This window comes from Gymnodraco acuticeps, unplaced genomic scaffold (genome assembly GCF_902827175.1).
Source record: "Gymnodraco acuticeps unplaced genomic scaffold, fGymAcu1.1, whole genome shotgun sequence".
In the NCBI taxonomy this organism is placed as follows: domain Eukaryota; kingdom Metazoa; phylum Chordata; class Actinopteri; order Perciformes; family Bathydraconidae; genus Gymnodraco; species Gymnodraco acuticeps.
The window spans coordinates 1,482,425-1,510,333 of record NW_022990459.1 but is presented as its reverse complement, the minus strand read 5'-3'; the positions used below and the strand labels follow the sequence as shown (position 1 = coordinate 1,510,333).

At 42.1% G+C, this 27,909-nt stretch overlaps 1 protein-coding gene across 1 annotated transcript; it reads left to right on the top strand.

The window, feature by feature from the left end:
• Positions 1 to 626: 626 nt before the first annotated feature.
• Positions 627 to 27,909, top strand: ppfibp1a (PPFIA binding protein 1a). The gene is made up of 25 exons (XM_034226047.1): positions 627 to 767; positions 6,851 to 6,930; positions 8,755 to 8,960; positions 10,103 to 10,183; positions 10,981 to 11,094; positions 12,841 to 12,951; positions 17,048 to 17,140; positions 18,431 to 18,548; positions 19,361 to 19,422; positions 19,830 to 19,896; positions 20,470 to 20,588; positions 20,805 to 20,878; positions 22,443 to 22,491; positions 23,147 to 23,291; positions 24,128 to 24,257; positions 24,342 to 24,461; positions 24,556 to 24,706; positions 24,883 to 24,994; positions 25,077 to 25,165; positions 25,564 to 25,686; positions 25,791 to 25,916; positions 26,141 to 26,329; positions 26,717 to 26,875; positions 26,964 to 27,029; positions 27,145 to 27,909. The coding sequence occupies exons 2-25, from the start codon at positions 6,867 to 6,869 to the stop codon at positions 27,220 to 27,222; spliced, it is 2,646 nt and encodes an 881-aa protein (XP_034081938.1). The 5' UTR covers positions 627 to 767; positions 6,851 to 6,866; the 3' UTR covers positions 27,223 to 27,909.

Genomic DNA, 27,909 nt, shown 5'->3' with positions numbered 1-27,909 from the left:
TGGTAATGGCCATTACCTCTTCTTCTACAAATTAAATCAAACCTTTGCAATTGCAAATAATGAGATGTGAAATGCAGCATCTTTATAAACATTTAAAACATTGACACAATTGAAGTATGGCTGCAGACTAATTTAGTTGTCTTCCTTCTTTCTTTTCATTTGTCTTGGTATTTTTTCACCCTATTATACTGTCAGACACTTTCATCCCTATACTTACTCTCAGTCCTTAGAGACCTGATTACCAAAGTGCATAAGTAGCAGAGAAAAGAGTATATGAGAGTAAGACATACATATTCAATGTCCATTTACAGAGAATGTTGTACTTCTTTCCATAGTGAGACAAACATTTCAGACTATAAATAATCTGGTTGATTTGGCTAGACAGCGGTTCGTAACCTTTTTTGGCTTGTGACCCCTTGTTACTCCTCATCACAGGTAATGTCCTTACATTGTTTGAACAGTCCTGAAAAAACGTTTTGTTATTAATACTTTAGGTATAATAACTTTTTATGAATTACTTTGGAACCCTTACAATTAATTTGTTGTTCGCATTTTGTGCTTTTATTTTGAAAGCATCACTCACCGGAAGTATCCTTGAAGTTGTCCTATTAGCTTGACGTCGCGCGACATGGCTCTTGGTTTGGATGAAAACTTCAGTTCACAGAGAAACTCAATGGGAAGGTGAACGCTAACCATGAAGCTCCTGTGAAAAGTCCCAAAGTATTTGGAGTAAAGCTGCTTTTTTTTATTACACTTGGTCGAAAAATGTAAGTTTAACCGAAGTTTAAATTAACTTTTGAAACAGGCTTAGTTTTAACGGTTTGTTTGTCCAAGTGTGGTTGGTCTTGCTAGCTTAATTGTGTGACCATTAACGCCTTATTCATTTTAATTGGACGTAACGTAGCTAGCGTGATACGAATGTGTGTGTTAGCTAACGTGACGTACAGAGTTTAGCTTAGTTAGTTTTCAATTGTCAGTATTTCGAGTATCCTCCATATAGTTATTAAAATGGGTAACTTTTTACGTACAATATTTACTGTGTTATTTGTGGAGACATACGTGTAACGTGCAGTTATTGCTGTTAATTGTGCTTTTATTAACAGTTTAAATTAATGTTCTTGTTTGTAATCCGACATTTTTTTGTACTTGCATAAAAATGTGTTATGGAGAAAAAGTATTATTCCCTCAGAAATCCCCTCAGGCATTATAGTTTCACCAGTTGAATGAATTATGCTATCTTTCTATGGGAACACTTATTTTTATTTTGTTTTTAACCGCAGCTAATTAATGCATCACATGTTAATACATCTACAAGCCAAGTGATGAGTCACTGTGGTGAACCTCCAGTCTGGCTCCCACACAGATTGACTGTATAAGCAGCAGAAGCCTACACAAAGCCTGCAGTTTAAAGGTCCTTCTGGTCCAGTGTCAGCTTCTTTCATGATCCATCTCACGCTGCTGCAGCCTTTGTTTGGGGTACAACTCTGTAGTATAACGTTGTTCAGGAAAAAGCTCCATCCTGAGGCTCTGCATGACCTGCTGGCAGCCCTCTTGTCTGCGTCTGCTGATGTCTTAGCTTCCGGGCAAAGGAAAGCATAACAAAGGATTTTATTTCCTTCTCTCACAATAACCATATTTGTATCTCGTCACACTCATGGCTAACAGTTTGCTGCTCAGAAATTCCAGCTGTTGCACACTTGATTGCATAGCCATATCTGATGTGGCTGCAGGAAATTAAGCTTAATTAAACACATTTTCACATTGATTGTTTCATTAAGACACAGATCTAATCTCCTGGCGCACATCATTTTGTTTCATCAAGGCATTTGTTTGTTGTTCAGTGACTTAAAGTTCTTTATCAGCCTTAGTTTGTATTCCCAGCTCATTTGGATGGATCAACATGTATTTTGAATTCTCTACAAACTAAGTGTTACATACATAGAGGTAGGCCTTTCTATATCATGCCCCTTATTTCCTGATGGTTGCATTCTTTGCATTCTTGGTAGAGTACTCTAAAGTGTATTTTGAAAGAAGGGAGGTGTCAATTTAGAGTCATTAGTCATTGGGGTGTTTACAGGCTTCTGAAATTAAATTAAAATCTTAATCAAAAACGTATCGCACAGGAAAATAATGAAAGGGCCGGGTTTTATATGAGATGTGGCTTTTAGATTATTTCAGATTTTAGTTTTGTTGGAGCAGTCAGTGCTGGGAAATGGCCATTTCTGACTTAGAGGAAGACATTTCTCCAGAGTGTGCCAGGAAATGCTTCCTGACAGGACTGAGTGACGGTCTTCCTGATTGTAGGAATGCCTCTGTGTTTACAGTTTCATTCATTGTTGCCACTATTGTAGACCTCATTTGCCTTTGCAGTTCTTTACATATCTTAGGCTTAGTTTACAGCGACAACTGTCACATTATGGCCTAAAGGAAGACTTTATGCTTCTGTGCTGAGACCTTGATGACAAAGGCAGTGAAACTTAGTTGCTTGATGACTTCTTACTCAGTTCCTCCTGCCCCTATACTCAATCCTCTTTTATTATTTCCCCCCTCCTTTGAGATTTTTGACTATGATGTAGTTGAGGGCCGCATGGAAAAACCGCAACAGCTTGGGTTCAATGTCACGGTGGTATCATGTGAGTCTCTGAAGGACAAAGAGTTGTTTGTGCAGGGTCTCAATATGGCCACCGCTGCACTAGTTTAAAGTCTGGGCTGTCGTTTCTGTCAAACAGTCTGACCTCACTCGCAGCAGCCAAAACTAAAAGTCCACTGAACCTTCTCTTTGGAGGAAATGTAAACACACGCATGGTGTTTGACTGCTGGATTGGATTTCCAAAAGTCACGCTTCATGTCTGTGTTACCTCTCCAGGTAGTACTGTAACTATTATTGTTGTACTGCAACTAATTGAGGTTATTGCTAAAACAAGTCGACTTATTTGATCAGCAACTATTGAAAAAAAATCGATTCGCAATACAAATATTTACATTTCTTTGTATTTTATATTACCAATAAATAAAATAGAAGTTGGAAAGAGTATTGTTTATCACGCAGCGTCCACATGGCGGCGTGTGGAGAAGCTTGCCGGTGGGCATGTCTGAAACTCAACCAACAACCAATCACATGAATCTCCCGCCCCGGACAAACAAGCACGCGGTTTGATTGGCTAGAGCTTGTACTGGCTTATGATTTAATTGGCTGACGCTTCTGTCGAAGCTTCAACAGTAGAACATTGCTCAACTTTTGAAGCGAGCAACGCGAAGCGACGGAACCACAATGCAGTTCGGCAAAGCGTAACGTCACCCCATTCAAAGTGAATGAGCAGAAGCGTTAAAGCTAGCAGGAAACTAAATGATGAAATGATCCAATGTTGTTTTTATTGGCTGTAAATAGAACTTGGAAAGGTCAATATCTTGGCAACTGTGAAAGCTAAGTGAAAACACAAGTGTACTGTGGCTACTGGATGCAGTGAGGAAGTCATATTTCTCTTGGTAATATGTTTGATAGCTAAACTGAGGAAAGAATCAAGCAATATCTTGCACTATACTATGACCAGTTACTGTACTAGCAAACACTAATGCATCTTCTAATACTACTCTGAGGCAGTTCAATTCTGAAATGCACATCTGTGCCACAGCTGGAAGTAAGCTATCGTAGTGTTAGAGGCACAAGCAGAGGCGTGTGTTTGAATATATGCGTCCGTGTGTGTGTGTTCAGAGCCAGATCACTCAGAATGGTCATGTTATCCCAGGCTATTTTCTTTTCCAAAGCATTGTCCCTCCCCCTCAGTATCTCTCTCTCTCTCTCTCTCTCTCTCTCTCTCTCTCTCTCTCTCTCTCTCTCTCTCTCTCTCTCTCTCTCTCTCTCTCTCTCTCTCTCTCTACATCTGGTTGCTGTTAAAGCCACCTTGCAGCAAAGTAGGTAGGACTTTCCGACAGATTTGTCTTCCTATAAAATATATTTGTAAATTTGACTTCACTTGGATACTTTCAGAATGGTGGCATTGATGCATTTATAAAAGGTTTGAATGCTGTGTTTGGAATAGAGCTTTAAGTGAATTGTGAGCCTCAAACTGAGTGCATACAGATTACTATGTAATGTTGTGAAAAGTCCATTTGAAAAAGCTGTAACCATCTCCTTGTTTAGCCTAATGTCTTTTGAACAACATTTTTCAACTCAACCCACGAGAACCTAAGGTTAGCTGATATTAAGTTATATTGTCTTTGACAGAAAGAAATTGAAAAATCTGCTTCAGAATACGACATCTGTTCATTTATAATTTTTCTCCAAAGTAGTTATCTGTTTGGAGTTGAAAGACTTTCCTTCAAATTCTCAATTCCTTCACAGATTTAGATGAGAATAGAAATTAAAATGTTTTGTTTTGTCAATCCAAAACCCAAGGATTAAAGTGTTATATAACTGCAGGGAATCTTCCTTTTAGAAATGGCTGCTTTTACATTAACATTTATATTTAAAATGGTTGCCAGTAACATACTTTCTTTCTAGACAAATACTTGAACGATTATGCTGTTATCAAAATAGTTGGACGAAGATAACTAAATATTTAAAATTGGTTACATACAGTACATACAGTATTGTTAAATTTAAAGAAAGACTATGGTATTTACTTAAACAGCTGGTCCTTTTTTTTTTTTAGCAAACTTTTCTTTTAAAATAGTAATTAGTGCTTTGATTAGGAATCATTTTCTGCGTTTGATTAAAGCACCATCCTGGGTGTTCACAGCACCAGGACGATTTAGTATTGAGTCCAAATAAGAGACCATGTTTCCAAACGCCTGATATTTAGGTTTTTAAATGAAAAAAAGTCTGTGGAGTCTTAAGGAAGGAGGGAGGGAGGGAGGTCAGCAGGGATGTCAGTACCAGGCTGTGTTTGGTTTTTTGGATAAGTAACCTGCTCAGGAATGTGTGTATTGCTCACTCCTACACTTTGGCGCTATCAGTCATCATGCACACACTTCTTCATAGAGATGGACTCTCCTCTGTTGGCTTTTCTCATTTAGTCAGAACGTTTTTAATGGATCATCAAGGATGTGAAAAGAAGTGGAAACAACTCAGCCTGGCATTTCAAAAATTCCTGGATTTATGAGTCTAGTGAATGGACAGGCTAGTTAACCTGAGTTTCAATGCAATCTGCTGTTGCATGACTAGCAGAAGGTACTTGTAATTACATTTAAGCATCAACATAAAAACAATTCAGTATTTCGAAATAGGTTGGTAAGATGCTCTTTTGTCCACTAAATTGGATTTCTATGAAACTCATAATACCAGTTTTGATGTGGCTTTGACCACTAGACACCGACAGGAGAGCAGCCTCAATTATGGTTCACACTTTTTTTGATTTGTTTTATCTTTCAAAATGTTTCACCCTACCCTTCTTCACTCCCCCGCTTTTGCATTGTGACCAGAAATCGGTACACAATAGTTAAGTAGAGCAGAAGATAGCACACACTGGTGTCTCTCTCCTCATGCCATTTGTTTTTATTGCATTCACACAGTGAGAACACATATTTGGATTCTCAACAAACAACATCAGGCACGAGATTTAGGTTTCTCTCAGGGGGGGAAGCTTCCACCCCGGTGAGAGTAAGGGATGGTTTTGAATCAACCTGTAAGACCTGGATCTGTGGCACTCCTCCACCCTGAATACCTCATGAGAACTGTGACATTTCATTTGAAAGCTGTATTATTTCTAAATGTAAGGTATTTTCTGGTATGCTTACTAACCAAGATCCTGTTTTGTAATGTTTTAAAAGGGCTACACAAAATGTTTTTATGTGTTCATCTTGTTGACTAAATCCCCAGAATATTTTCATGGAGTATTATGTAGTAATACAAAACAGTCTGTATGAAGAGGTTTTAGAAACATTTAGCAACAAGCACTTAAGGCCCCTTGTTGACATCCTTGCTTTATTCACGCTCTTTATGCACATGTTTTACTCTTCTGGGTGTGACCCTGTGGCCCCTTAAAGGGAGGAAATAAAGTAAACCTGCAAGCCCTGCCACCCCCCAACAAGTACCCCTGAACCCCTGAACAAGTTGAGCCACTGTTTATTATTTTGTTAGTTCTGAGCTTTAGCTGCGCACTCCACATACAGTACTGTGTACAATCTCATCCACTTTACATCTGATTGAGCTTCAATTGATAAGTGGTGCAAGTAAAGGAGAGCCTTGATAATAATTCAGCCGTCATGTGGATTCAACTTTGTTATGGAGGTTTGAGATGCCATGCCGGGCATGCCAATGCTACAAGGCCCCTGGGAGAATAGTGCCATTATTTCAGTTAGGGTCTTGCCCGTGACCGTGACCGCCGTACTGACGGAAATAAGGCTTGTTGGGTAATAAGTCCTGGCAATCACATTGTTTTTTGTCTCTCAGGGAGCCTGTTTTTTGTGGCACAGAGTGCAGGGTTAATTTGATGCAGACGTCATTTGAGAAAGAAGAAAGAGGGCTTGTACTCCAACAGGATTAGTGATAACACTATCATGTTTATTTCATAAGGAAATGTGAAAGCATGCAGGCTGGCTTTGTTGTTTAAAACGTATGCTTGTGTGGGAGAAGAGCAGTGCTCTGAACTGTACACATACAATAAAATAGGAACTCACAAATATTTGAATTAGAGTTACATAGAGTTAACTGTCTAGTCTATAACATGTCAGAAAACAGTTAGAATCTACATTTCCTTTTCCCATGTATGGGTCTTAAAATGTCTTGTTTTGTCTGATCAACAGTCCAAAAATATCCAGTTTACTATCTTAAAAAAATGGTGGAATTTAATGTCGGAGAGCTTTGGTTTAGTCCTTTTTTTTATGTGTCCCTCTCTTCTTTCTCTCTCAGATTCATTGAGCTCAAGATGATGTCGGACGCCAGCGATATGTTGGCAGCAGCCTTGGAGCAGATGGATGGGATCATAGCAGGTAACCACATTGTACACTTGGACGTAAAGACCATAGCACTTTTTTAAGTGGGCATGGCATACTATAGGGTCTAGCCACATCTGGAAACCATTGAATTGCAAGCTGGGAATACTATGTCCAGTGGAAGGTAACACAATGTGCCCTTCTCCTTCCACTTCTACCTGCAGTTTGATGTAATCCCCCTGAATGTATAGAAACATTTCAAATAATGCTGAAGTTGTGCTGCTGGGTCACTGGCCCTTTCTGCCTCCACTGCATTCTTCCATCATGAGAAATTAAACAAAGTTTCCATTGTCCCCGCCATGACAGAAACTAATGATTATTCAAGCTCTGAGTTTGGAATAAAAACTCCTGCTTGGGAACTTTTGGCCTCTCAGCTGCAGATGAGCAGAGCAGGCTTCACTTTCAGAGTCCCCACTTTTCCACTGATGTGTGTAATTATAGCGCTGACCTTTCCAATGGGAGCAAGGCAGTTGATCACATGACATCTCCACTGTTTCTGCAGAAACCACAGCCCTCACAGAGCCACACTACCTCGCTACTGGGAGGAAGCCATGATTGTTCGGATATTTATTTATTTGGCTCCCTCTTTGTTGTCGTTGGACATCTTCATTACGGCTGACATTTGAGACGAATGACAGATGGTGCAGAGTAGGCAAGCAGCACATGAAAAACTGTACTGGAGTTCAGTCAACATGTTGTTTCTAAGCAAAAAACAGAACATGTAATTTCCTCAGATAAGCAGGAAGATTTAATTTCCTTAATGGCACATAGTGGGTGTTTCTCAATGTCGAGGAAGGCTCCTCCAGAGCCACTATTTCAAGGATGCTGCGTCATCGAGTCCCGCCGAAGGACTGTTCCAATGTCCAGAATCCTTGGAATTCTACCGAGGCCGGCGTCCTTCGTTGCGGTAAATTTCGAGGCTGCACATGTGTATCCTCCGCTGTCTTAAAATCCCCACAATGCTTTGCGCACGGACCAATTTCCAATATCTTTGGCGAAAATCACGCTCCATTTAAGGCGGGGCCTCGCATATGACGCACACCTGTTAGCCTGTTCCACCATTCTTCGTTTTCCGAGGCTAGGAAAGATTCTTGCCTCGCTTCTGAACGACCTGACTCGGAAGACATGTCCTACCAAGGAAGCGTCCTCAACATTGAGAAACACCCACTGTGTCACATGACTTGTAATAGAAGACCTTAGAACATTTGCTTGCGCAGTATGTTCGTGTATGTTTGTGTAAACAGGGATAAAGAGAATACTTATAAGTTGGAGTACAATTCTTGCTAAAAGATGCTCAATATTCTATGTGTAACATTTGAGTCACTTAAAAAATGAATTTTCTCAGGGGAAATTAACTATAATAAAAATCGCTGATTGATTAAAGTCAATATTAATGATCAAATAGATGAAATGCCTTTTGTAGTTTCACCCATGAAGTTTTCATGGGACATTTGTTTGAATACAAATGAATTGGAATAAACATTGGGTATGCATATTTCTGCATGCCCAAGTTCTTGTCACAAACCCACACAGGGTTTTGTTGATATGCTCTGCTTTTGTTAATGGCACCCACACAACAAGAAGAGCTCTGTAAACACACAGTTACACAAACACTTATATTTATAGCTTTGAATAGTCATCCTGCTCCCACCACACCCCCACCAACATATTAGCATTGAATGTGGCTTTGGCAGTAAATTCTTCCTTTTGTTGTTGTTGATGCTTGCCATTTGTATAGACACAAATACACTTTGCCCACAGAGAAGTGATGCAATGACTACTTCACAACTTCACTGTTTGATTTGGGTTGAATCTCTCCAGGCTCTAAGGCCATGGACTACAATAACGGGCTGTTTGACTGCCAGTCGCCCACTTCACCTTTCCTGGGGGGCCTCCGGGTGCTGCACCTGCTGGAGGACCTGCGCGGGATGCTGGAGCTCATGGACAACGAGGAAAAGGACAACCTGCGCTGTCAGATTCCTGACACCACTGCAGAGGGGGTGGCAGAGTGGCTGCAGGGACGATTGGTAAACAATGATAAAGTGCCATACTGTATATTCTTGCATGTGTTCGTGACAAAGAATTCGACTATTGTGTGTTTTTTATGCTTGAAAAATGTCTCCCTCTCTTCAGCAGCATTACATTTGTTATTGTAAGTGTATTGTGATTGCTTGAAGGCCAGATCAGATTTAATACAGACAAAAATGTCAGATGTTTAGTTAAAACAATAACAGTTACGATCCCAAGCTAACAACCATCCACGAACTAACACAAACACGTGAATAAATTGTAAAACTGCATGTCAAAGCAAGCAGATTTATAGCACAAGTCATACACAAGGCAGATTTAAAGTGCTGTCATATTTTAAATGATAAATTAGTATTCGGAGAGAAGAGTTACACTAGAGACCATTTAAGGATTGGATCAAGCTACGCCAACTTGTGCCAGGAGGGGGTAAAGTAGGGAGGGGGGGTTTGCATTCAAATTTCATTTATGATCAGCGGGAGGATACACCATCGGTAAACATTGTTTCAACCTAGCGAAAGTAAACATGTTGCAGATCTCCAAACGAACTGTCATTCCAAACCTTTTTCTGTCTGTGGAGGATAACATCAGCATCTTTGCAGGCTTCATTTCTTTAAGAAAGCCTGCTATGAATGATGCTCTGATCTGCGTTGCATCTCTTGATCTTTCTGCATTGCCTATACCGGGACTCTGTTTATTGTAGAAGTGCTGTTATGACGTGCTTCATGAATGATGGAGTTCCTATAGGAGTCCTGCAAATAGTTTCCATGGCGTTGACGCAGACGGGGGCTCTTGTTTTTCTTCCCTCACAGCCTCGTCCCTCCATCTGTGAGCTGGAGACTTTTGATTTAATTTGCAAATCACTTTCATGTGAGAACACTATCGACCCTCACATGTTCCTCTGAAAACCCAACTCGCATATTTGTTTTTTTTATCCAAGAGAATACCATGTGTCTCTAGGCTGGTGTGTATTTTCATTAGGACTCCTCATTCACACCCGCACTTCAACATGACAGATAAAGTACAACCCCCTTCTTTTCTATTCAATCTAAACAAACAGTTGACGTCTCTGATCTATTTGATGCGACAAATGCAGCAGTTTGTTCAGATTACCCGAATCAACACTTATTGTTTCTCATTACAGACTAACGGTCACGGCTCAGAAGTAATCTACCAAGAACGTCTGTCACGAGTGGAGAGTGACAAAGAGTGTCTTATTCTTCAGGTCGGTGGGCACAATTCTCCATTGTAGCTTCAAGGCAGCAGAATAATTGCACTTGATTACGCAATTAAGTGGTTTTGTTCGTGGCTTTTGTTGGTTTGTTTGTTTTGTTATTTAACAGAATACTCAGAAACTAACATACATTCAAGGAATCTGGTGAAAAGATTGATGGACGGTTTACACATGATTAGTTTTCAATGCAGATTGGGAATTTACTAAAAATTATTGTAAAAAGTTTCATTTTAATCTATCTTTTGATATTCAAAATGATCCTGTTGTCCTATTAGTTTTGTTTTCCCCTGGCATCTCACATCAGACCGACCAATCAAATACAAAAAATATGACTGATAAAGTAAACAGAATAAAAGTCTACATTTATAGCTGTGGGTATACTATTCCACTGACTATTCCAAGTTAATTTTGAAGGCATTCTAGCTCAAATTGTGTTGCAGCTGTTTCATAAAATGAACACTCAAGGCTAGCATTCCTCTGCTTATCTCTTAATGTCAACAAAACCCTTGAAATCTCAAAACCAGCAATCTGGTAGTCAACACTTACCTGCCCTTTCATTCACACTCAAAGGGCAGGTTAGTTGGAAAGGGAAGGATCCTTAAGCTTAGTCTTTAAATATTTGAAAGATTTAAGTTATGGGCTTTTTATAGTTGATCATTTGATCAGCTAAATATCATAAATGCTGGTCTATAAACTGTCCCTCAGCCTCCAGTTGAGTATCCCTGACCGACAGTATGTGATCTCTGAGTGCTCTGTGTGATTGTTACCAATGAATCTCCATTGTGCAGGTCAGTGTTCTCTCGGATCAGGTGGAGGTGCAGGGTGAAAAGATACGGGACCTGGAAAACTGCCTCGATCATCATCAGGAGAAACTAAATGCTACTGAAGAGCTGCTGCAACATGTGAGGCCTTAAAAAACGTGATGCATTTCTACGGTGGCCCTGAAGTGCAAGACACCACAGCATTTCACAAAACGCCACGGCATTTCAGAAAACACCACAGCATTTCACATTGGACGGAAAGGGTATTCCTTAGGGAGAACACTTCTTGTTTGTGATTGGACAGAGCCAGCCATAGAAGCACTGCTGTGATTGGTTGTTTTTGCTGCCAGTCAAGAAATGACGCTTCGTGATTGGCCCAACACATCAGCCGTTAGCTGTTAGCACACACTCAGAGCTCACAGCTCCTCATATCTGTTCAGAAACTAGACAAAAGTTCAACATATACAAAACACAGACTGTCTATGTCATGGTGAATACAGTCGCTGCTTTATTTATGTCTGTATGACGTTGTTGTGAGTGTGGACGGAGCAGCTACAGGTTAGTTTAGCCTGATCGATCCGATTCCGATAGGATTTACATGGAGATACGGCCCGCCCCCTCTCCAGCGTCTTGTTTGAATGACAGGAGTAAACATAGAATTAATGCTTTATTAATTCATGGTTTTTAAGGGGCTTATCTCCATGTAAATACTATGGTAGACCACCCAATATTCACATCGCTCTAATCGCTCGAGTTTCACCGCGGCTGTCAGCTGTGTTTGCTCCTGTCATTCAAACAAGAGGCGCTGAGAGGGGGCGGGGTGTATCTCCAAGTAAATCCTATGGGATACCAACTACAACAAAAGGAACATATTTGACCGTGATTTAATTGTAATACACGTTTCAAAGTGATGCCGAAGTAACTACATACTGATAACGGTTAGTAAAAACTATGAATTAACGCTTTGACAAGTCTGCAGATAAGACGGCAGGCGAAAAGCTTTTAAAATGCGTGTTTTCTGAATGGAATCGGATCCATCAGGCTAAACTAACCTGTAGCTGCTCCGTCCACACTCACAACAACGTCATACAGACATAAATAAAGCAGCGACTGTATTCGCCATGACATAGACAGTCTGTGGTTTGTACATGTTTAACTCTTTTCCAGTTTCTGAACAGATATGAGGAGCTGTGAGCTCTGAGTGTGTGCTAACAGCTGATGCGTTGGGACATATTTCGCTGTCGGGTGTTGACCAATCACGAAGCGTCATTTCTTGACTGGCAGCAAAAACAACCAATCACAGCAGTGCTTCTCTGGCTGGCTCTGTCCAATCACAAACAAGAAGTGTTCTCCCTAAAGGAATACCCTTTCCGTCCAATGTGAAATGCTGTGGTGTTTTGTGAAATGCTGTTGTGTTTTGTGAAATGCTGTTGTGTTTTGTGAAATGCTGTGGTGTTTTGTGAAATGCTGTTGTGTTTTCTGGAATGCTGTGGCGTTTTGTGAAATGCTGTGGTGTTTTGTGAAATGCTGTAGTGTCTTGCACTTCAGGGCCACCGTACATTTCATTTGTAACATTATATTTCCTTGTAAAGTGACTTATTATATCTATCCTATTTAAAACAACGTTTAGACTGATACAACTTTTAGGGCCATTTAGTTGTTTATATAGGTTTTACGGTGCTTGGTTAGTGTAAGGTGTTTTTTTTACACTTTTCTAAAGCTTTTGGTAGCGTATCGGGATGTCATATTTCACACATCTCTACTCTGCCTAAGAGTACATGTATTTGTAACTGTTTGTGAATAAATATTTATTACCAGACCATGCCAAAACTTTGATTTCTCTACATAATATTTTCTGCTTTACCAATCATGCGCCTTGCTCCACAGGAACTGTTGACCCGGTCCACTCTGGAGACGCAGAAGCTGGAGCTGATGACGGAGGTGTCCAGTCTGAATCTGAAGCTGACGGCTGTGGAGAGAGACCACAGGGAGAATGAGGTACAACCCCCTCCTCCTGCTGTGTACTGCCATGATAAATAGAGCAGAGATAGCCGAAGTTCTTTTTCATGTGATGTCTGACTCTGAATCCTGGAAGTCACCCACTCATTGTTTTTAAAGTCGCAAAGGTCTGTCGCACTCCACTGGAGGACTCTGTTCTCTGTCATGTGGTGCAGGGTGAACTTCTTTAAGGGTTACAGAGGGGCTTAAACACCCCTTGTGCTCCTGCAGCTGTTTCCTGCCATTACCCCCCACTCTCCCCTCCGGAGGGGCTCAAAGTGTGTGAGAGTTATAGTTTCCATACACTCTGTCCACTAGCTGGGACATATATTCTGGTAATAGAATGTGGTATTTCCAGACAGTAAAGCTCTAAAGGGAGTTGACTAAATTAAATGCAACTGCATGTATGTCTCTTTGTTTCCATTTAGCTCCCATTAAACTTTAAATCAAATCCTAAAGAAAACAGCATTCAGCCCCATGGTAGCCCCTGAACTTCACATTATGTTTACAATCTTTCAAAAACTCTATCAGAACTAGCTTTAGAAATCCTATTTTTAAAATACTCCAGATACTTTTTTTTCAGTATCAAAAGTAAGTTGTTAGTTAGACAGGATGCAGGATGACCAATCGGTGTTGCTGATTTAACAAAAGGCTATACCAAAAGGCAGAGCGGTCAGATGTAACTCACAAATTACACACACCTTCACAATAATAATAATAATAGCTTGGATTTATATAGCGCCTTTCATGAGACCCAAGGTCGCTTTACAACGAAGAACAGGGCAAAACAAACATAACAAAACAAAAGGCAGTCAGACAACCAGTCAGACAGACAAAACAACAAATAGATTAGGGGCCGAAGGCCTTAGTGAACAGATGGGTCTTGAGGGCCCTTTTGAAGGCGTCAAGCGTGGGGATGTTGCGGATCTCCGCAGGGAGAGCGTTCCAGAGGGTGGGGGCTGCCACACTGAAGGCTCTGTCCCCGAAGGTACGCAGTTTGGTGCGGGGGGTGGTAAGCAGGCCAGAGTCTGAAGACCGCAGGTTCCGGAGAGGGGCATGTGGGTGAAGGATGTCCGATAGGTACTAGGGGGCATGGGCATGGAGGGACTTGTAGGTAAGGAGGAGGATTTTGAATGATATGCGGGACTTGACCGGCAACCAGTGGAGGTGGATGAGGATAGGAGTGATGTGCTGCCACGGCTTTGTATTTGTGAGTAACCTAGCAGCACAGTTTTGGACATACTGGAGCCTGTCCAGGGCTTTCTTGGGAACCCCAAACAGGAGACCATTGCAGTATTCCAAGCGGGAGGTGACAAATGCATGGACTAGGGTTTCGGCAACCGACTCCGAGAGTGACGGTCGGAGTCTTGCAATGTTCCTTAGATGGAAAAAGGCCGATTTGGTCACAGACTTGACATGGGAGTGGAAGGAGAGGGTGGAGTCGAGGATGACACCCAGGTTGCGAGCTTCAGGAGATGGGGAGATGGAGCAGCCGTCAGGATGAAGTCACCAACCTGCTGGAGCAGCGCCTTGGGTGCCACAACCATGAGCTGTTTTCCTGCTGTTTAGTTTGAGATAGTTGCATGGCATCCATGCTTTGATGTCATGCAGGCAGTTGATGAGAGACTGAGGGGGGAGCTGGGAGGATGGAGTGGTGCTGAGGTACAGTTGTCATCAGCGTAACAGTGGAAATTGAGTTCATGATGTCGGATGATCTGGCCGAGGGGGAGCATGTAAATGTGAACAGGAGGGGGCCAAGCACAGAGCCCTGGGGTACACCGTGGTGGACTGGGGCCGGGGGTGAATTTGAGCTGTTGATGGAGACAAACTGTCTCCTGTTATGGAGTTAGGATGTGAACCAAGACAGCGCTGTGCCAGTGATACCTAGGAGGTCTGAGAGGCGGGTGAGGAGGATATTGTGAGAGATGGTGTCGAACGCTGCAGAGAGGTCCAGGAGGATGAGGATGCTGAGGCGGCTAGAGTCAGCAGCAATGAGGAGATCGTTGGTGATCTTGATGAGGGCGGTCTCAGTGCTGTGTTGCTGTCTGAAGCCGGATTGGAAGGGCTCATCGAGCTCATGGTTGGACATGTACAGATGGAGTTGGCCGGCGACCACTCTTTCCAGAGTTTTGCTTAGGAAAGGAAGGTTGGAGATCGGCCGGTGGTTCTGGAGGTCGTCGGGGTCCAGGCCAGGTTTTTTGAGTACGGGGTGACTGAAGCCATTTTGAAACTGGTGGGGACTATACCAGAAGCCAGAGAAGCGTTGATGATGACCACCATGTAGGGACAGAGGGTGGGTAGGCAGTCCTTGACCAGGGCTGTGGGCATGAGGTCCAGGGAGCAGGTGGAGGTTTTGGCCGAGCTGACCAGTTTGGCCACTTGGAGAGCATCCACAAGGGAGAAGGAGGAGAGGTTGGAGTGGGAGAGGCGCGGCGCTGTGGGTGCGTTACCAGGTGGCTGAGGTGCAGGTAGGGGGGGAGGGCCAGGCGCCAGGAGCTGCTGATGGATGGCCTCGACTTTCGCCTGGAAGAAGTCGAGAAATTTGGAGCACAGATCGGGAGCCCCTGAGGGCTGGGGGGCGTCAGGGGGGCGGAGTAGGCGGTTGATGGTGGAGAACAGTGTTCTGGGGTTGCTTTGCTGGGCACCGATGAGACGGGAGTAGTAATGAGTCTTGGCGTGGGGAGAGAGCTTCCTTGTAAGTTTTGACATGGTCACCAAAGGCCAGGAGGTGGACCGTGAAGCCAGTTTTTTTGGAGAGCCTCTACAGCTGGCGACCAGAGGCCTTCAAGCAGCGGAGTTCGGTGGTGACCCAGGGGGCAGGGCGGGTGAAGGAAACAGTCTGGGTTTTGATGGGGGCGAGAGAGTTGAGACTGAGGGATAGGGCAGTGTTATAGTGGGCTACCAGGCCGTCCACGGTGGAGTCGGAGGGAGCCGAGGCCATGTGGGTAGGTAGCAGGTCGGATAGGGCCGGTGAACTCATAGTCTTGATGTTCCTAAACATAATGGTGCGTTTGGGATGCTGCCTGGGCAGGGAGACCGAAACAGTGAAGAGGATGGTGTGGTGGTCAGATACAGCCAGGTCGAGGCGCTGTAGGTCGGGGGTCGGAGAGCCGGTAGAGCACACCAGGTCCAGCGTGTGGCCTTTGGTGTGGGTGGGGCCCTGGACATGTTGCTTGATGCTGAAGCAGTCCAGAAGTGAGAGGAATTCAGCAGCGAATGTGCAATTACTGGAGTCCACGTGAATGTTAAAATCACGGAGCAGGAGAGTTGATGGAGACATGGAGCAGAGTAACTCAGACAGCTCAGACAGGAAGATAGTGGAAGCTTTAGGTGGGCGGTAAATGAGGGCAACCTGCAACAATAGTGACTGTAATTCTAAGTGTGTTACTGCAAGAAAAGTAAGCATTCTGAAAAACAGCATATGAGTGTGCTAAAGGTGGACATTATTCTTCCACAATGCATGCACACATGTATTCTACCCTCACAGCAACAACACATTGAATGAATTGCACGGGTATGTGAGACAGCCTTATAGAATGCATTTTTATTTTCCTTGTGTAATTGACTGTGGCCTTCTCAAGAAGCAGTTTCATTTTAACCTTCGAAACTGTATTTATTTTCACTCACTCACATACGATGGAATTTCTAAATGGCACAGAAAATGGAACATTTGCATCCAGAAAAAGGCAATAAATGAATATGCCATAAGCTTAACTAATGGATACAGGTTAGACATCACAGTTTAAATTGATTGAGTAGGGATGTGAAAGTACTAAATAACAATACACATTCAAATGAAAGATTCTCCAAACCCCGGGGCCCCTACACTGTTGCTGATTGGGATGAAAGCAGTTTCGCCGTAAGTGACCCGACATTTTCCCTTTAGTCCAGGATTTGCCTCGATGTGTGATGTGTGGACTCAGCTTCTCAAATTCCCTCCGGTGGGACATCAGTCTGAAACTAATATTTGGTGCTTTTGGCAGGAATTCTCCCACTGTTAAAACAAATTGTGAACTCTCTCCCACACAGTCTCCATTAATCCCCCCCCCGCGGTGCAGGCTTTAAACGGTAACGGGAGTTTCTCTCTCCTCCCCAGGGCTTGTACCAGGAAGTAACGGACCTGCGGTTCAGGGTGACTGACATAGAGAATGACAGACTGCAGTGTGAGAAGAAACTCAAAGCTACCAAAGTGAGTGTGCTAAAAATTCATTTAAACGCTCACATTTGCTATGACAGGAGATCTGAATTCAATTTGAAGATAGTCAAATGTATCATCAGATGTTTGAACCTTGTGATCTTCCCCATGACATCGATCCTCTGCTTCCTGTCTTTACTCCTATCTTACCAAATGCTTCTCTTCCTCCCCCTTTTTTCTAATGTGATTTTAACATCTTTCTGCTACATGCTAACCTGTCAAGCGTCCAAAGCGGAACAGTGGGCGGTTCACTGGAGATGAGGTGAACAAGGTTTGATCTCCAGCCTGTACTCTTCTCCTTTCTGGCCCTTAAGATGCTCTAAACCTGCTTCTTCTCCTCCACTGCTGCACACTGCTTTCCTGACTTTCACCACGCTCGCTGTAAGTGCTTCACCAGTACCGATTAAATGATCAGAACCTGATTAACAACCCCCTTTTTTTGGGTTAACACCTGCAAACTGAAATAACTTATTTAGGGAATCGTTTGCTAAAGTCACTGCTACAAGTATAAACAGTACGATTTTCTTTTCATGGTATCTTTCTACAATTATAAAGTACACATCTTGTTAATCGGTACTTTAAATATTAGCCAGAATTTTGTGTCCAGTGTTTCAGTGTGTCCACAGTTGAGTGAATTTAGTGAATAGTATGAGCTTGCACTGAATTGTGTCACAAACAACCACAGTGTGTTTAATAGAGTTCAGAAATTAACTAACTTAATCACTAACAGCACTACTGACTAACATTTATTTTCAAATGTTATGTTAAATAGGGCACTCCACTAGTTTTACTAAATACATAACATTTGACTAATTACAGAGCGAGTTTTACTATGGTTAAAACATACAGTATGTCTTTCATGGCTCTTAATGAACTTCCGGCGATTTGAAATACCTACATTTGTCTGTTTAATATATTGTAAGTTAAATATCTTTGTGTCTTGGAATTTTTTTTCGAGCCATCTTAAAACATTACCATTGACAATTTGTGATGGGCATCTTTTTTCATTCTTTATAGTACTAAAGACTAAACATTCATATTACAAACAACACGTTTGTGCCTTCTAATGTTTATAATGATTCGCTGTTTTATAATTATTAGTCATGTGACATGTCCTTCACTTTTTTCCTTTACCTTTATTATCACTGTATGGGCTAGGAATGTGTCTAAAGTTTCTAAGGCAATACAAACTCAAACGTAATGTATCAATTTATCTACCCAAGTTGAATTGACAGATCATGTGATGAGACTTGCAGAACCATGACTTCACTCTCTGCTTCCCAGGAGGAGCTGCTGCTGCTGCAGACGCAGCTGGAGGAGCGAGAGGCGGAGCTGAGGATGCTGAAGGAGGAGAGCAGGCTGAAGATGGAGAGCCACAACAGAGCGGAGGGAGGAGAGGGAGGTGGGGGCTGTTCAAATAATTATCTGGCTGCTTCACAGAGTCTAATATTACATTTATGAGGATTAGACAAATAGACATTTCACATTCCACCAACACCAGACCCTCCAGCATCCTCTGTAGAAATAATGGTTGCTTTCATCTGGATTTCCCAATTCATTATTTTTTCTCCGTCTTACATTTCACGGACAAGCAGAACTATAACGAGGAGATTAGAAGCTCTAGTTCTTACTCAACTCCTTATCTGCTTTTATAGGCTACATACCTAACATTCTGACTGCTTCACTCCTCTCTCCCTCGGCTGACCTTATCTCATCCGCTCTGATGGTGGAGGAATGCCATTTATTCAAAGGGAGTCTCTTAACCATGCCTGTAAACACGTGATTATACATCTGATGCAGGTCATCTGGTTGTTTATTCAGACACTGTTAACATCAAATACATGTAGTCAGTGCAGCTTCTTGGTTGTTGTGAATTAGAGGAGACATATTTTTTAAAGATTAAGATTTCATTCAAAATTGGATTCTTATTGATTAATGATCCCACACCTTACTTATCTATCTCAATGTAATGAAAAGACTTTGGATTAGATTCTCTAGTGGTTAGCTCGTATTTAATTGTAGTAAAACACAGAGAGTCCTTGTTTTTGATAAGTTGTGGTGATAATCGACTCAAGACTTCACTGCAGCTACCAACAAACAAGCAGAAACAAGAGCTATAGCTCACTGTTTTGATCCCTTGTGCTGTTATCTGCTTTCAGAGCCAGGGGGGGTTGAAAAAAGTTCCACAAGTTAAGTATCTTTTTTCTTTCACAGACACTGAAGTGTTGAACATGAAGAGGGTGTTGGGGTCACTGGCGTCGGCCAACGATGTGAAGGTACGGTGTGATGCGACGCTGTGGTATGAGGCAACAAATGAGCAGTCGCTTTGATTCATCGAGAAATACATCACACCCAAAATGATCACTTGTTTTACTGAACTTTTGAAACCTTTGAATAAAAGTTCATTATGCTTCCACGGTGAGCAAAGAATCAGAAACAGTGTTCCTGAGTGGAGGTAAATGGTGACTCGTCAACACTCAGACTGTGTTACATAAACAATCTCACACTGCTGTCTTAGCGAGGATTGTTTATGCGGCTATCCTAGACAATTTTCTCCGTTATTTAATTCTTTTTTTCATGCTGAAGCCATGTGAGAAAACCTTTCTAAGAATTCAAGGTTACACCGGGTGAGTCATGGATATTCCAAGGATGATTTTGGGGTTAACTGCTTGTTTATTTTCAGGAACGAAGGATAAAGGAGCTGGAGGAGTCCCTCACAAAGAGCAAGAAAGTGCAGGAGCTGATCATAGGTCAGTGTGATTAAAGATCATACACATTGAAAATAATCTTTATTTTTGTAAAACTAATTTGCATTCCTGTAACTACTACGATGAATAGTTAATGAAGTTTCAGCACTTTATTTTAAAGGCCTCACAACCTCACGTAAATAATAGCAAACATCATGTCTACATATCCAACAGAGCCTTGTAACATTGTACACAATCATCAAATAATACATTTTAAGAATAACGTTTTACTATCGATAGATAGATAAATACTTAATTCATTCGAAATTTGGAAATTATTTTATTACAGCAGCAGTGGGTTCAGGCATTACAATATTTAAAATAAAGTATTAACACAATAAAATACAAATGAAAGGCAAATGTATACATATCTGCAGTGGAAAAGACATGTATCACAAAGAATACACACTATAACATATTCTGGTTGATTTAGAATGTTCTCAAAATACTACAGTAGCAGAAGAGGATAGTATATATATATATATGCATTTAAGTACTTTTAAGGCAGCCTAGAAAGGTGTTTGTAGCTTAATCTGCAGCACATTGTCGTTGACTGTCCTACATGTCCTCTCTCAGAGACACTGAGGGAAGATGACTACGACGATATCGCAGATGATCCCTCGGTCTCTGTTTCCATGGAGGTGGATCAGGACTCGCTGGCGTTGGGACGGGAGGCAGGAAGAAGCTCTGGAGAGGTAAACACAACCTCCTGTCAAAACAATTTTTCACACAGGATGAACCCCAGACTGCAGACTTCCTTTAGAAAAGCTCCATGTCTGCCTCCCACCCTGAGAGCGGTTTCTCCCAGGAATTCAGAGCTCGTGATCGGTGTTAATATTTGTCAGGCTGTGTACATGTTCTGCTGCTGGGAAAATATGTTTATTTAATCCGGTTTTTCTGTGTTGTCTCAGTCCATCCCTTGTATAGCAGTCCTGTCTGAGATGAATGATCTGGACAGAGAGCGACAGCTACAGGCGGCCCACAGGTAACAGTCATCTCAGCGTCACTGAAATATACTTCCTCTATCTTTCATTTCGTCTCAGGGGCGGAATACAAACTGAGAAATATCTGCACAACATATCCATTCATTCTGACAGATGTTGTTTGAGCTTTCTGGAGTTTCTCCTAAGCTATGGGACACTTTGCAAGAATATGCTCTGTATGTGTCAGGGGAGAGGCTACAGGTGGTGTCACAATACAAGTACCTTGGAGTCATGATTGATTCAACACTCAATTTCAAGGAATATGTAATAGGGTCAAATTCAGTCTGTCGAATGTTTAGGTTCACCAGAGATTACATGTCAATTGAGGCATCTCTGATGTACACACACTCTATGGTTGTCTCACACATCACCTACTGTTTAACTACCTGGTCACATGCCAGTACAACAACATTAAAACCACTGGAGTCATTGTACAAACAAACACTCAAAATACTGGACAAAAAATCTGTTTTTTCGCATCACTGCCCAATACTCAAAATCCAACTTGCTAAGCTGGGAAAACCTCATTAAACAAATGCTTGCCTTTTCTACAAGATTGTCAACGGCCTTACCTCACCTCCTCTTAGACAGTTTATTAACATACGCACAACTGCAACTAGGGTAACAAGAGGTGCAGCGAGAGGAGATTGCATTGTTCCACTCAGAAAAAGTTCTTTCAGTCAGTCTTCATTTTCTGTTAAAGCTGCTCAGTGATGGAACTCAATCCCACCTCCAATCAGAGACCAGACCACATTCACTTTATTTAAATCAAAACTCACAATATGGTTAGTGAGGAATCAGCTCTGCCAACACTGACCCAATCGTCTGCTCCTTACAACCCACCGCCTGTGTTTTAACATGTTCTTTTGTTTTGTTTTATTTGTTTTGTTTTAATGTTCTGTATTTTAAATTGTTTTATTTAAGTATCCCAGTAATGTCTGTTGCATGTTTTAAATGTATTGTATTTACTTGTTTAAAATGAAATGTGTTTTAGGTTGACTTTTAAAATCTGTCCAGGGACTACAGATGAAAAATAGCCTCTTGGCTAACTCTGGCACATTTACAGAAATGTTCATTAATGTGCACTGTCCCTGTTAAATAAATGAATGAATAAATAAAATATATGATACAGTTTCCTTTGAGTGAAACAGTTGCTAGTTGTTTAAAGTCCAGCTTCGGTTCAATCAACCAATTATAGTTCAATCGTATCTCTCTTATCTACATTATGTGTCATGAGACTTATGCCCAGGTTAAAAGTCGGCTATGTATTTAAAAAGAAGATTATTTATGTTTGTCTATCATGTCATTTTTTTGAAGTTTATGTAAAAAAATGCCTTAATTCACTCTTTTACACAAGACTAAAGCTAAATAGCATTAAAGCATTTTAGGGAGGTCAGTACACTTTTCTTTAACTTCATTTTCTTTTATTTCAGTAGTTTTTACACCAGTGATTCACCTTTTCATTATGTTATATGTCTGCAAAGTTTCAGTTCTACAACTATACTTGATGCTGAGGATATTTCAGTACGTTTGTTTTATAATAAATAATTGTTGTTGTTGTTTCAGTTCCTCAGACATCCCACAGCCGGACAGCTCGGCCTTCAGCAGCGAGCAGGTCAGGTGACCTCCCATGTCAACATGTTGACTGCAGTTAAAGAATCCAACATAATAATCATATTATCCAATTGAATTTGAATCTATTAGTCTATTAGTTTCTTCCATGAGTCTCCAGTCACAGGACACACTGTGAGAGATGATCCTGCTCCGACACCTGGTGGTTAAACGCTGCAACTACATTTATGTATCAGGCGAGAATATGAAGGTTAAACAGAGGTGGGAAGGTACTCTGAACTTGTACTTAAGTAAAAGTAGAAGAACCAGAGTGTAGGAATACTCATACAAGTCCTGCAATGAAATAGTATCTCAAGTACAACAAATAATCACACCAACCCTTTTTACATTCATTATTTTGTAGAATGTTCTCTCATTATAGTTTTACACTGTAAAAAAGAAAAGAAAAAAACCAACAAATAAAACAAATTGTGTAAATTATCTCATATTTTCATATTCAAGGATTTAATACAATTTCCTTTTCAAAACTATTGCACTAAATGTCATCTAAAATCCTTTACACTCCCTTTAATTGAGATCAACTTTTTAAACATTCTGAATGCTTTAGAGAGCGTGCAAGTTACCGATAATATGTTGGTTGGCTCATAAAAATAATAGTTAGTAACTTTTCTACCTTTTGTATTTCTTTCTTCTCCTAGGCCAAAAACAAAGCAGCCCTGGGTTCCTCGTCTCCCATCAGAGCCGGTGATGAGACCTTCGGCTCGAAGAAGGCCCGCTCCTCTTTCGGCCGCAGCTTCTTCAAACTGCGAGGAGGCAAACAGACCGCCAGCTCTCCAAACCTGGGTAACACTGACGCTGCGATCCATGGAAGTTATCACATTTCCTTTGGTGTTAAAATCACTTTGATGTTTGTCTCTGATCCTGGTGTTTGTTTCACTGCTGGTTGAATTGTGAAGACCGCAGCCGGAGTGCCAGTGCTCCTGCGTTAGGTACGGTAGAGCACAGCCTGCAGATGTTACTCTGGATTAAACAGCTGGATGTGAAGTAACTGCAGTACTGACACTATGTGACCATTTCACCTACTGTAGGTGAACCTGTGAGTCACATGCTGAACAGCTTTCCCTCCACTCTTCTCTAAATCAGTGGTTCCCATCTCTCTGACTTTTCAAACCTCATCATTCTGAGTTTGTTTCAGTCGTGGTTTTCTGGAGATGCAACAATTTCAGTTTTCTTGTCCGATACACATTTTTTACAAACATTTCTGACCTATATGACTGATGGATTGTTGCATCTCTATAATTTTCTCATTTCAAACATTTTGAAGGATTTAAACTAGTTTAAACTCTACTCAAAGTTGGGAATTACTGATAGTTTTTCTCTTAGAGTTTCTTATATCCTGCTCTGGTTGAGGTTTCTCTCCATGATCTCACTGAAGCATCCAGCTGTCCCTTATCCATGACTTTAAACCATCTGCAATGAAGCCGTTTCAATGGAACTTTCCACTTAAATATGTATTTCTCCTTGGTAATGGTTTACTAGTTGCATGGACGGTACAGCTCAGGTTAAACTGTATTTCTTTTAGTTTGTTAACATTGTGTCGTAGTGGTGCGTCTGTAGTTGTTATTTTGTAAACTCTGATCTGGTCCATTCTGGTTATTTATTATGATTATTTTTCACAGCTGAGACGGAACGTAAAGGCACGGATCATCTGGACCTGGCCGGCGTTCCTCCTAAAAAACCTCAGGATGCTCTTCCCTGCTCACCTGAAACCAAGAAGAAGTCCAAGGGCTTCATGAAGTTCTTCGGCAGGTAAGGGTGTGTCAGCTCTATCTAAAGTATTATCATAAGATTCTTGACTGTATCTGTCATTTATACTGTGTGACACTCCTGCAGACTAAAGCGCAGTCACTCTACGTCCTTCAACCTGGATGATGCAGAGACGGAGTTCAGGAGGGGGGGGGTCCGAGCCACCGCCGGCCCGAGGCTGGGCTGGTCCCGCGAGTCCAAACACAGGTCGGTGTCCAACAGGCGTCAGACATGTGAGGCCTGTCTCTGTTCTCTCAACCACTGGATAAACTGTGATGATTACCCCTCTCTGTCCCCTCAGTGCTGTGGACGTCCCCTTCTCCCGCTGGAGCAGAGAGGACGTGTGTGCCTGGCTCCATGAGCAGGGCCTCGGGCTGTATGTGGCCCCGGGGCAGAGCTGGATCAAATCAGGACAGACACTACTGCGGGCTTCACAGCACGACCTGGAGAAGGTTTGTTTAATTAGTCAATGAAATATCAGCTTTAGTTTAGGGTTTTTCTTTATCCAAAATGTGCACTTGGGCATGTTCCTCAACATTTAAACTCAAAGGGAAGGACGGGGATACTCTGAGATGTTTGTATCTGTAAATGTTCCCTGCGTGACGTTGTGTTCCTGTTCCCGGATCAGGAGCTGTGCATGAAGCAGCCTCTCCACAGGAAGAAGCTGCAGCTGGCTCTGCAGGCTCTGGCCTCCGAGGAGGACTACCTCAAATGCAGACTGGACTACAACTGGGTGACCAGTGAGTGTGGCACTCTCTGACGACTGCACTGTCCCCACAGCTTTACATCTAGTCTACATTAATGTCTGTGTTTTTACTTCAGGGTGGCTGGACGACATCGGCCTCCCGCAGTACAAAAGTCACTTTGATGAGGCTCGTGTTGACGGCTGCATGCTGCACTACATGACAGTGGTGAGCTGATGGATCACTAGGGAGATTTATGACTTTTTAATTATTCAATCATTTTGGATGTGTTCATGCATGACTTGAATATTCAGGGTTGAAGTTGATAAAAGATTGAACTCTGTGAAAGTGCAACATAATGTTAATTCAACTACTTATGGCCTTTTTCAACTCTTTAAAAGTAGCTTTGATGTCCTGAAAGGGAACAAAATCAAAGTGGGACTCAAGGGTTAAACATTTGTCATGTAGCCCTGGAGCCTTTGTGGACAAAATGAAACTCTCTGACATGAAAGTGACAGGAAACGTTTTTTTGGAAGAAAGGTTGTTAATCATTATTTTATATTCTGGCTGAACTTTCCCACTGAATAAACCATAATGCCTTCTTTCTTTTCTCGCCTGCTTCCCAGGAGGACTTGCTGTCTCTGAAGGTGGGCAGTGTCCTCCATCACCTCAGCATCAAGAGGGCCATCCAGGTCCTCCGCCTCAACGGCTACGCCCCCAACTGTCTGAGGAGACGGCCCTCTGATGAGGTACAGGAAGTCTCAACCCAAACTCTCCCTCATTTTGTTTAATTTCACATGTATGCACCCCTGACATCCGGACTCTTTTCCACGGACTCTTCCCCCCCCTCCAGAACAACATGACGCCAGCAGAGATCTCCCAGTGGACCAACCACAGGGTGATGGAGTGGCTGCGCTCCGTGGATCTGGCCGAATACGCCCCGAATCTGAGGGGCAGCGGTGTTCACGGAGGACTGATGGTGAGAGGGGGGGGGGGGCACAGCAGGTGTAGAGGAAATGTAACTAACACAGCCCAAACTGGGGGCAGGGTGAATATTGCTACAGATGTCTTTTAAAAACAAATCTATCAAAAAAAGGTCATAGGTGTTGAAAAATGCAACACTTGTTTATTTTGTTTCCTTCCTGACGTCTCCCTCCTGACCTCTCCTCATGGTGTTTTCTGAAATGTCTTCACACTCTGAAGGTGTTGGAGCCGCGCTTCAACGTGGAGGCGCTCGCCCTGCTGCTCAACATCCCCTCCAACAAAACCCTGCTGAGGCGCCACCTGGCCACTCACTTCCACCTGCTCATCGGCTCCGAGGCGCAGAGACTCAAACAGGACTGTCTGGAGAACCCCGACTACTGCGTGCTCACCGCCACCACCAAGGTCAAGGTACTGCTGTACACACACACACACACACACACACACACACACACACACACACACACACACACACACACACACACACACACACACACACACACACACACACACACACACACACACACACACACACACACACACTGGAGCTTCAATCATTTACCAACAGAGCTGATTTGATCTCACTCAAATGACAGATTAGGGTCATTTTGTACTTTTGATGAATACAAATGGATTGTTTCATTTAAAAATGTAATGCGTATTGTACAGATTGAACTGCCTATTTTTTGCAAATAATCACACATTCAAATGTTTTTATTTTAGTCGCCCCAGCTCTACTTAAAATGTCTGTACTGAATATAAATAAATGTCAACAACTTGCTTATCGTCCTCCTGCAGCCTAGACACCTGTCATTCGGGGGTTTCGGCACTTTGAGGAAGAAACGCCATGACGATGGCGAGGAGTACGTGTGCCCCATGAACGTGGAAATGCCAAAGAGCAGCAGCTTCCAGGTGGGGGGCCAGATCTACGAGGAGCCCCTCAACCACCTGGAGCAGGTACGGAGAAAACTTCACTTCTGATTACTGGAGAGTTTTGAGTCTGCTTTGGCTTTTTCCTGACCCTCCGTTTGTGTGCATTTTGCAGATGGAAGACTCTGAAGGGACCGTGAGACAGATCGGAGAGTTTTCTGAGGAAATCAACAATCTGACGGTGAGACGCTGACCCAAAAAAAACCATTGTTGGTTTTCCTCCCCCCGACATAAACAGCAGCAGGAAATTACAAACTGGAAGGCTTTAACTGACCGTTAACCTCTCTGTGTTTCAGAGCATGCTGAAGGAAGACGAGTTCTTTCACGAGATATCTGTCGACGCAGCAGAACACGATCACATCTCCGGTGTTTGATGGAGACGCTTTGTTAGAAAAGATCAAACTGTGCCAACCAGAATCTAAACCCCTCCACCTCCCCCCACCCACCTTTGTAGTAGACATGCTAGACCTCCACCCTGACATTATTCTCATCCTTCAGAAGTGCAGCCATATCTTTTATTACAATATATATATTTATTAAACATATAATGCATGAAGTGAAAATGCCAATGTATCCTTTTTAATTATTCAAGCATGTGAGTTTCATTTTGAGTGAAGTAGGCATACTTGTTATTTCTCCATTTTTATTTTGAGTGTCGTACTCAAGTGCGCGGAGTCATTTTTCTTGTGGTACGTGAAGTTGTTCTTTTTTTTACAGCAGAATTTCTTTTTTTTCTACAACAGTTTTGGGATTCTGTATTCGCTTAGCATAAAGACTGGAGGGTTGGCTTTCTCTAATGTTATATATTTAACATGAATCTCAAGGCTTTTCACCGAACATAGTTACGTCTTCCTAGAACTGAAATAATTAGTGGCTGGTAACAGATGTTTTTCAATCTGCTTCCAGTCTTTATGCCAAGCTCAAAAACACCAAGTGTATTGATCCTGTTTTTTTGCCACATGTCTAACTTTCCTTTAAGATATTCATGATTGAAAGTAAATATGAAATGCCAAAGTCATTGTTTTTAAATTTTGATAATAAAAACGAGAAACTTATTTTTA